The sequence below is a fragment of the Mustela nigripes genome, chromosome 1 (assembly GCF_022355385.1).
Source record: "Mustela nigripes isolate SB6536 chromosome 1, MUSNIG.SB6536, whole genome shotgun sequence".
Classification (NCBI taxonomy): domain Eukaryota; kingdom Metazoa; phylum Chordata; class Mammalia; order Carnivora; family Mustelidae; genus Mustela; species Mustela nigripes.
The window spans coordinates 9,915,358-9,925,358 of NC_081557.1; the positions used below are offsets into that span (position 1 = coordinate 9,915,358).

General features: G+C 54.8%; 1 protein-coding gene across 5 annotated transcripts; it reads left to right on the plus strand.

The window, feature by feature from the left end:
- The first annotated feature begins 6 nt into the window (after window positions 1-6).
- LOC132020403 (lysosomal membrane ascorbate-dependent ferrireductase CYB561A3) lies at window positions 7-9,527 on the plus strand. Of its 5 annotated transcripts, none has more exons than XM_059404559.1 (8): window positions 48-196; window positions 347-429; window positions 3,085-3,192; window positions 4,245-4,443; window positions 5,515-5,723; window positions 6,310-6,464; window positions 7,212-7,368; window positions 8,003-9,527. In XM_059404559.1, exons 4-8 carry the CDS (start codon window positions 4,260-4,262, stop codon window positions 8,024-8,026), a joined length of 729 nt encoding a protein of 242 aa, XP_059260542.1. In that variant the 5' UTR covers window positions 48-196; window positions 347-429; window positions 3,085-3,192; window positions 4,245-4,259; the 3' UTR covers window positions 8,027-9,527. The 5 variants fall into 5 exon arrangements, with proteins under 5 accessions (XP_059260549.1, XP_059260542.1, XP_059260537.1 ...); XM_059404568.1 differs by having other exon boundaries at window positions 82-97; XM_059404566.1 differs by lacking the exon at window positions 347-429 and having other exon boundaries at window positions 7-97.
- Window positions 9,528-10,001: the final 474 nt, after the last annotated feature.

A 10,001-nucleotide genomic window follows, 5' to 3' on the forward strand; every position in this document is an offset into this window, starting at 1 on the left:
GCGCGACCGGAAGTGTGGGGAGCCTATAAGAGGGGGAGGCGGCCGGGTTCGTGGGCACTGAGGCGCTGGCGAGGACTGTGTGCTCGTGTGTGATGCGGTGGGTTCGTGATTCCATATGCCTGGAGTCCTGGTAGCTGCGGCGCCGGGGGGCGAGAGGCGGGTCTCCGAGACCCCTGCGACGCACTGTGGTTCGGGGGTGAGGAAGAGCTCGGATGGGGAGTCCGGGGATCTGGGTTCGAGTGCTGGCTCCGCTACTGCCTCTCTTCGTGCTGTCGCTACTCGTCACTCGAGCTCAGCTTTCTCTTGTAGGACATGGACCCCGTTTTTCGCTCCCTTCCTTCTGCAGGTGTGGTGTGGTTGTACAGGCACAAAAGCCCTTCGGAAGTCGCAGTCAGGAGGCGGAGCCCCTCGCCCTAATTGTCATCGAAGGTTAGCTAGGACCAACAGCCCTTCGTCCCCGCACAAGAGTCGGGGATCGGGCTCGGGGTTCCTGGAAGGGTTCTCCGGACAGCTGAGCCACACCGGGGCAGCCTGGAAGGTCGGGTCTGTAATCTCTGTGGCGCGGAGGAGCGCCTTGCCTAGCTACCTCCTGACTGTAATTTAGGGGTCCTCGCTCCTGAGCCCAGACTTTACAGAAGCCACCTTTGGACATAAGGAGACCTTGGAGCTGAGGGAAGCGAACTGGGAACCTGTACTAGCTCTGCCACTCAGCGTGGCCAAGTCGCTCTCCTTTGAGTCCCAGTGATCTTGATCTGTAAGAGAAGAGTTTAGGACTTGAACCCGAAGTCTGATTCTTAGGATTTCCAAAATCCCCATCATTCATCCTGGAAACGGGGGCAACAAATCGACTTTCTGTTCCTCCATCTATGTAGTTCTAAATAATAAAAGTAGTACTGTAAGAGTTTGGAATAGAGCCTTTTTCTAAGATCAAGGGCTGAATGGAAATTACCCATTTCTTACACTGGGGCCTGATTTTTTTTTTTTTAATATTTTATTTATTTGACAGGGAGAGACACAGCAAAAGAGGGAACACAAGCAGGGGGAGTGGGAGAGAGAGAGAAACGGGCTTCTGCTGAGCAGAGAGCCAGATCCCAGGACCCTGGGATCAGGACCCGAGCCAAAGGCACACACTTAACAGCTGAGCCCCAGGCACCCTGGGCCTGATCTCTTTTTACTGAAGCCAGGGAGAAGCCTTTTTGTCAAGGAACTGAGGGAAGTATTGGGTTGGAGAGTACATTTCTTAGATCATGGTTGACAAACTATGACACACCGCCTGCTTGGTTTTTACATTTTTAAAATGTTTTAAAATGCTTCCCCCTCTCTCTCTGCCTGCCTCTCTGCCTGCTTGTGATCTCTCTGTCAAATAAATAAATAAAGTCTTTAAAAAAAATAACAATTGAAAAGGAAAATATTTTTTGTATTTTAAAGATTTTATTTATTCATTTGACAGAGATTACAAGTAGGCGGGGAAGCAGGCAGAGAGAGAGAGAGGAGGAAGGCTCCCTGCTGAGCAGAGAGTCTGATGTGAGGCTTGATGCCAGGACCCTGGGATCATGACCTGAGCTGAAGGCAGAGGCTTTAACCCACCGAGCCACCCAGACGCCAAAAGGATAATATTTTCTGATATGTAAAAAGGACATGAATCTGAAATTTCAGTGCCCACAAATAAAGTTTTTTGGGAACATGGCTGTGTTCATTTGTGAAGGTACTGTCTATGATGACTGCTTTTGCACTATATCAGAAGAGTTGATGACATAGTTGGGAGAGAGACTGCAGCTCGAAAAGCCTGAAATATTTACCATTCCGGCCCTTACAGAAGGGCAAGCTGACTTCTGTCACAGCCTGGGGCTCTACAAAGTGAGGGCAGAATGAGAAACCAAACAATGGTGAGCATATCCGGAAATCATAGCACAACTTACTTTCTTGGAATCAATGAGAGAGTATTCTCAGTGTTAGGGTTGCAATTTTCACTGCATTCTTTTCTTTCTTACTTTCTTTCTTTTTAAGATTTTATTTATTTGTCAGAGAGAGAGAGTGCACATGCACAAGCAGCAGAGTGGCAGGCAGAGGCGGGAGAGAAGCAGGCTCCCTGCCAAGCAAAGAGTCCGATGCAGGACTCGATCCCAGGACCCTGGGATCATGACCTGAGCCGAAGGCCATGGCTTAACTGACTGAGCCACCCAGGCTTCCTGCATTCTTTTCTTCTTTTGCACTCTTGCACAGAGGAAGGGATCATCTTTGTATTGTGAACAGTGTTAACTTTGCAGCTTTCTGTCAGAAAAGCGTCCCCATTGTGAACTCTAAGGCTGTCCCAGGGCAGTAATCCAGGACCTCTTCTAGAAGGGTGGATACAGCCCTTTTGATTATATTTACTTTGGTTTTTCTTCCCCAAAGGAAAAGGAAGTCATGAAAGATAATTGTGTGAGGGAGGGAGCCTGCTGACTGAGTGCTTCATGCTGACTTTCCTGGGCAGGTGACTGAAACATCCGGTGACCTGAAACTTTCTCTGCTCTTACAGGGACTAAGGGGTCACCTCTGAGGCCAGGTAGCCAATCTCTGAGCTCAGTAGTTGAGTCATGAAACTTCTAGGAAGATGGTGACATTATTTTCCCTCGGCCTTATGGAAGCTTATTTTATCCCCAGCCCCTTGGATCTTCCTTTCTCAGTGATTACTGCCAATTTGGGTCACATTGTGAGAGTTCGGGGTCTGTTTCTGTGTCATTAGTAGGGGGACACCTGCTGTGGAGAGAGTTGGCACAGTATCAGGGGGCCTGGGCTGGCACGGGGGGCACGAGCTTCAGGCTGTAGTTTGTAGCTAGGATGAACTCCTGTGACAACACCCAGAAGAGAAGAATACTTTGCTCTCACAACGTCCTTAAGGACATTTCCTCACTTGCCCTTCCAGCAACCTATGGTCAAGGAAAAAACAGGAGCCTTGAAACCCAGCAGACAAGGGTTTCATGGGTTTCAGACTGGGTCCAAAGGCTGGTGTTTAATCTTCCTGAGCCCCAGTTTCCTCATCTGTAAAATGGGGATGGTAACTGCTCACAGGAGCTAAGGGGTTCATGCGTTCATGCCTTTCAGATGAGACAACCGGGTCCTACAAATGCCAAGTGATCTGCTCAAGGCGCCCTGCTTCATAGGAACGGGAGTCTCGGCCATCGCTCGGTGAGCCTACTGCTACGTCTAAAGGTGAGGAACCGAGTGTTTTATCTCCATGGGTGTTCTCGGCTGTTTCAGGGACTTTCCTCTCCGCTACCTGGTTCAGACTGAGGGATCTCAGCTGCAGGAGGCCGCACTGTCCCCTCCTCGGTGTGAGCCCATGGGACATGGGGACTGCCACGAGAGCTGGGCCCGAGAGCAGAGCTGGCCCTGTGGCTTTGTGCATTTGCCTGCCAGCCGGCCCTCAAGTCCAGTTGCCTGGTTTTTAAGAGCAGCTGCTCAGGGCCCTAGACATTTGTCTGAAACCGGAGTAGGTGTCTGAGTGTACCTAGGACACAGAGAAATCTCAAAACAAACTCTTGCTTTCTAGACCATGAGTTCTTGCTTCCTCTTTTTTCTTCTGAACTTTCCTCAGAGGAAGAGAAAGCAGAAGTCTGGGGTCTAGGGACATCTGAGGGCTGCTGTCCAATTCAAGGTGTGGAGTGTGGGGCCTTCAGAGCCGAGGCCTGATCTTACTTCCGCAAAGGGAGGGTTAGCCCCAGAGAGTTTGCCATCTGGTGAAGAACTTTTCCGTAGAAGTGGACGATCCCAGGACTTCCTCTCAGCTGGCCTGATCGCTGTGTGTTGGCTCCTTGCACATGATATTTTTGCCTCCTTCTGTCAGAACCGAGGGCCCAGGCATTTGTGCGATCTAGCCTGGGTCTGGACTCCTGCCCCTTGTTGTTTGGTGGGGGGCGGTGGTGTGGATTCTTTACCGTTCAGTCCTGTGAACGGAGGCTAATCCCAGGGCTTTGGGCCAAGAGCCTTGACGTCCAGCCCCTCTCCAGAGCAGGGCGCAGGCCCACGCTGGCCGCACTGTGTGCTGCCAGGTCCTGGGTGGGGCCACCCTTACTGTGCATAACCTGAGATCAGGCCGACCCAGCACCCCAGGTCTCATGGGGTGCTGCCCAGGCTGGTGGCAGGAGGGCTAAAGTGAAAAGTGCCCGCCGTTACCAGTAAGAGCGAGTTCGGTGTTCCCTGCAGTAGCTGGTGCGTGGGGGGCACTCGAGCCAGCAGGGACGTGTGACTTCCGCTTCTCCCAGGAGCGCCTGCTCAGAATGGCCGTGGGGTGGTTCTACTTGTCCTTCTACGCCCTGTGCCTCCTGGGCGTGCTGTGTGTCATCCTCACCATCTACTGGATGCAGCTGTGGCATGGGGGCTTTGCCTGGGATGGCACCATTCACATGTTCAACTACCACCCAGTGCTCATGGTTGTTGGCTTAGTGGTGCTCTACAGCGCTGGTGAGTACCCAGACTTCCCCGGGGCTGGCCTTGGTCGCCGTTGGCTTTGCGGCTCTGGGAGTGCGGTGGGGCAGGCTGTCTCCCGGCCCAGGTGTCATTCGCAGGAAGGAGTAGTGAGAATGGGGGCATCTGGGGAGGGTAGCTTTACTCTAGGGCTGGGGTGGCAGACTTCCTGTACAGGGGCAGATGACAAAGGCTTGGCAAAGCACAGGACCCGTGTTGCAGCTCCTCATCTCTGTTCTCGTAGTGTGAGTAGCCATGGTTAACCCCAAAACATATTCGTGGCCGTGTTCCCATAAAACTTTACGTACAAAAACGTGCAGCAGGCTGGATGTGGCCCGTAAGCTGTAGTTTGCTTTAGGGAGCGGGAGATCGAAGCCTCTCGTGCCCTAGTCAGGTCCTTACACAAGGAAGCGGCTTCCTCCCGCCAGACCCATCTTTGCCCCGTGCATTCAGAGCTGGGCCTTGGGGCCCAGGGGGAGCCTCATTTCCCCACCTGTAAAATGGGAATGATGGCATCAATCACAGCAGCTCATTCTGTGTACTTCTGAAACCTCATCCCGTTTTGTCCTTCCAAGAAGCCTGTGAGATGAGTCCCCACCGTTATCCCCATTTTTGGAATGGGGAGGTTTGGAAACAAGATGCCAGATGACCGAGAGGCAGAGCCAGGGGGTGGACATAGGTTCTCTAACCTTGCTAAAAGCCTGCGTTTGTGACCGCTGACATCAGTTGTGAGAATTCGCTTAGAAGAAATATTGAACGTGACATTGCTTTTGCAGCTGCAGAAGTGCCCACGAGTGCGTGTGTAATGCAGTCAAAGACGGGCAGGTCCCAGAAGCCCACTCCTCCCTTCATATCACTATGCTCCCCTCGCCCCAACACACACCTCATTATGGCTGGCCACTATGCCAGCAATGAGCAGGGATAGGAGACGCTGGGGCGGGTGTGGGGGATGCTCTGTGCTACCCTCCCCTCCTCCTCTGGTTGGGAGGCCGCGTTCATGCCCCTAACATGGCGGGGGGGAGTAGCACGAAGGGGAGAAGCTGGGCCCTGGGACATTCTCTTCCGCAGCCTCACTGGTGTACCGGCTGCCGCAGTCCTGGGCGGGGCCCAAGCTGCCATGGAAGATGGGCCACGCGGCCCTGCACCTGCTGGCCTTCATCCTGACGGTGCTGGGGCTGGTCGCCGTCTTTCAGTTCCACCGCCGCTCCAAGATCCCCAACCTCTACTCCCTGCACAGCTGGCTGGGCATCGTCACCGTTTTCCTTTTCGCCTGCCAGGTGCGTTCTCTCCTTTGGGTTCCCGCTCCCAGCTGGCGGCTGTGGGCTCTGCTCAGGGCTTCCCGTGCACCTGCACCACACGCTCCCTCTGCTCAGCGCCCGGAGACGGCTCCTCAGGGCGCATCCCAGAGCGCAGGCAGCTTAAATGCCGTAGATTCCCATGCTCGTCTGTTCTGCTCTTACCCGGTGCGCTGCCCGTCTGTCGTCGCTGAGGTCACCCAGTCACTGCACACACCACGCCAACTCTAGATCATCTTTTCCACTGTTCTTTGAACCAGAAGCAATTCTGGAAGTGGCTTCCACATTCTGACATCAGCCCCCTACAAGCAAGGAGTCTTATGGGCCAGGAGTGGAAGGAAACACAGACATACAAGGATGGCTGGGCTTTCGGGAGCCTGGGCTTATAGCTAAACATTTCGTGGAACATTCTGGTTTGGCTAAGAAGCGACCACAGTGCAGAAGCTAGGGGTGGCCCCTGATGGGAGGTTTGAGCTGGGAAAGAAGGGCGGGGGACTACTGCAGGGTAGGAGGTCCCAGTGAGGTGCCCAGCACAGAGCAGTCAGGTTCTTTCTCCCTGTGTCCACAGTGGTTCCTGGGCTTTGTCGTCTTCCTGCTGCCCTGGGCGTCCGAGTGGCTGCGCAGCCTCCTTAAACCCGTCCACGTCTTCTTTGGAGTCATCATCCTTTCTCTGTCCATCGCGTCGGTCATTTCCGGCATTAATGAGAAGCTTTTCTTCAGTCTGTGAGTGCAGTGGGGCCCCCAACTGTAACACGGAGGGGGAAGACATGGGGTCTTCGAAAGGTGTGCCCTGTGAGCATAGGACCTAGCCAAGGGAGGGGAGCCTTTGGAGTTGGGCTTGTTCCTGGTCTGGAAGGTCATGGAGTCTTCAGATGGAGATGGTAAATTGCTCAGCAAACATTTATCTACCATCAAATTGACTTAGTACCTACTGTGTGTATCAAGTACTTAGAGCCTACTAAGTACTAAGAAACTCTTCTAAGCGCCTTAAATTGAATCCTTTAATCATTTTTACAACATAGGTACTCTTGTCATTGCCATTTACAAATAAAGGAACTGAGGCACAGAGAGGTTAAGTAACTTACCTAAGGGCACACAGCCAGTAAGTGGCAGAGCCTGGCTTTGAGTCAAGATTACAGCCTGTATGTCTAACCACTACCATCTCTTATTCTTTCTAGGCGGGAGCGTAGGTAGTGAAAGCAAATAGATATGAAGTCCGACTGGGCTTTACGTCTTGGCTGTGCCATTTCCTAGTTCTGTGACTGGACAAGTGCATCCCACCTCTTTGAGCTTTAGTTCCCTCAGCGGGAAAAACCAGTCTGCAGAGATTTGCTGTGGTGGGAAGGGCTTAGTATGTTAACGTTCCAGGTCACAGATGGTCCTTGGAAGCTTTCTTCACCATCTGCTAAGGGTGTTGGGCAAAACAGGTAGAAAGTCTGTCGAGGGCCTCCCTTGTTTTGTCGTCCTCAGGAACAATGCCACCCAGCCGTACTCCCATCTGCCCGGGGAAGCCATCTTTGCCAACAGCCTGGGGATGCTGGTGGTGGTCTTCGGGCTCCTGGTGCTCTATATCCTCCTGGTTTCGTCTTGGAAACGCCCAGAGCCAGGGACCCTGACGGAAGGACAGGTATGGGGTCCTAGTCTCCCATTCCAGGTTGGGGTTGGACCAGGTCTCGAGAAGGGTCCCCCAGGAAAGGCTTGGGCCTTGCCAGGAAGAGCACTCCGTAATGTGGTGGGAAAGCCAGTGGCTTGAAGGTGGGGTTAGGTTGGCGGTGGGGCCCACGGGGGTCAGCGCAGCACACCCCAGCAGCTGCTCGGGCTTGGGGGCTCCGGGAACCTCTTTTCTTGGGAGAGGACAGGTCTTTCTGCACCTCCCCAGATTCCTGTGGTTTCACGAGGGGAAAGCGTGGCCTTCTCTCCCCCAAGGAAGGGCTTGGGCATGATGAGCGGGTGTCATAATTTCTACTTTTCCAGCCTTGGGGCTAGTCTTGTGAGGCAGGATTTATCTAGCAGGCCGAAGGGGTGAGCGCTTGAACTAGGTGTCGCCTGCTTGTGGCCATCAGGCACCCGAAGGGTGTAGTGAGGGGGGCTTGTCTATCAGGCCAAGGGGCTCTGGGGCTTCCCTAAAAGACGTGGCTTGGGTGGAGAACGTTCTGCAGGTCAGGGTTCTGTCTGAGCCGCTCAGGCCTGTGGGACTCGTGCACGGTAGGGCCATGCTGAGGGGATGCCTTTAACCCCGTTGCCTCTGCCTGTCTTTCCAGCCCCTGTTGCGTGATGGGGAATGACGCAGGAAGGGGCAGCCAGGGGCAGGTGAAGGTGCTGTCCTGTCCCTCAGCAGCTCTGCTCTGCCTGGGGCTCCCGTCTGGCTTCAGCAACAGATCGCCTTGGGCTCCGGGCCCAGACCTCTTCGTGCCTCCACATGGGGACTGCTCCCTCCGCCACCCCACCGTGCTGCCTCCTGGCTTCGCTTGGCGGCTTCTGTACTCCCTCCTGGCCTCAACGTCTCGGTTCTTCATTTACATACGCCCCCCTCCCCCAGCCTAGGGCTGCTGCTGCCGCCCCTGCTCTCCGTGTGAAGTCAAGCTCATTTCCCCTTTAGACCCCTAGGATGTGGTAGGAGATCTTGACAGCTCAGCTGAGCCGGTACTCAATGGGCATGTGCAGAGGCAGGGAGGCAGCGAGGTCCAGCAGCTTCCCCTTAAAGGCCTGCCTTCCGTTTGGGCCGCCCCCACTGTGGGCTGGGCATCAGCCGCCCAGCCAGGCGTGAGGCTGGGCACAGACTTCTCAAGGTGACGGAAGGAGTGGGGAGAATGGCAGCCGAGCGGGTTCCCAGAGAAGTCGGGGAGCTGACTGCCCTTTGCTGTTCTGTCTCGTGTTTCCACATTCCCCGTCTGCCTGGGCTGACTGGGTGGCTCCCCTTTGCTGCTACAGCCCTGGCCTAGATTCTGGCCTTTGCCTATGACCCCTGCAAGCACCAGTCACGGCCAGGCAGCCCCACGAACCCTGGTAGCCTGCTCTCCCAACAACGGGCTATACCCAGATGTCCCGGAGCACTGAGCCCCAGGGGGGCCTCACACTTCCTTTGCTGCCCCTCCCTGGACCAGGGCTCCCCTGCCTGTCCCCCGGGCAAGCTGGCAGAGCCCCAGCCCAGCTGATTTTCACTCTCCAGCTTACCATGAAACAAGCCAAAGCTGTGATGCACCGTGCCCAGCGGATCCCTGGGGCCACAGCCACTTTCCAAGGTGCTCCCTGCCGAGTATCGGGCTGCCTCATGCCGAGGCCAGAACTGGTCTCCTGTTATGCCAGGGGGTGAGCAGCTGCTCGCCTCTCGAGAAGCTGGGCTTGGGGTGCTGTGGCTTCCCCACCCTATCCCAACGAGCCCTGCCAGGTCCCAGGTTCCATACTGTCGTCCTTAGTGAGAAGCAGTGGGCACCCAAGGGCTGGGGTGCACTTCCCCTGGCAGGTGGAGATGAGGCCGACTGTCTACCCCAACCCCACGTGGCCTGATGGCAGGACTGACTGGACTTCCTGAGGGGATGAAGCCTTTGAAGCCATTGGGATGACTGCCACACACCTCAGTCAACATGACCAGCGCCCCCTCTTTCCGTGGGGGGGGCTGTAACCTAAAGCTTGATTTCCATTTATCATGTTTTTAAGAATCAAAGCCTTCTCTACTGTGCTGCCATGACATGGTGGCTAAATGAGCTCTGAGAAACTTATTAAAAGCCTCTGGACAGTTCTGACCCTCAGCCTGGGGAGGAACAAACCCAAAGGCACCAAAAATCCCGTGACTGTCCTGGAACCGTATGTGACTCGTGGTCTGTGTGGGTGTCCTTAATAATGAAAAGCTTCTGAGTACTGGGTTATCTCACAAGGAAGGAAATGCTTCCTGTTTTATAATCCGGAACTCAGAAAGTGACTTGGTCACTGGTGACTGAGGTCCCTCGGGTAGGAAATGGTAAAATCGGGATCCATAGGCCAGATGTTTGTGCCAGTCTCCTTCCCAGCTGCCGGGTCTGTGTGTTCTGTGCACACTGATAACCATACCTAGCAATCTGGGATCCGGGGTGCACACCCATGGGGAAGAGGGGGCCCTGGGCCCAGGGACTGAGGGCGGCTACAGTCAAGTTTGGGCACAGTAAGTGATGGAGAGCCCCCTTCCTGGGCCGACACCTCCTGGCGGTGGAGCAGATGACCCAGGAGGAGTTGGGGGCGGACACTGGAGGTGATGGTGCCTCTCAGACAGTAAGCACCTGGCCT

Excerpts from the sequence above, each read along its gene's own strand:
- LOC132020403 (XM_059404566.1), top strand. The coding sequence starts at position 4,260 with ATGGCCGTGGGGTGGTTCTACTTGTCCTTCTACGCCCTGTGCCTCCTG. Across the intron at positions 6,465-7,211 it reads GAGAAGCTTTTCTTCAGTCT|GAACAATGCCACCCAGCCGT; the intron begins GTGAGTGCAGTG and ends TGTCGTCCTCAG. Across the intron at positions 7,369-8,002 it reads GGACCCTGACGGAAGGACAG|CCCCTGTTGCGTGATGGGGA; the intron begins GTATGGGGTCCT and ends CTGTCTTTCCAG.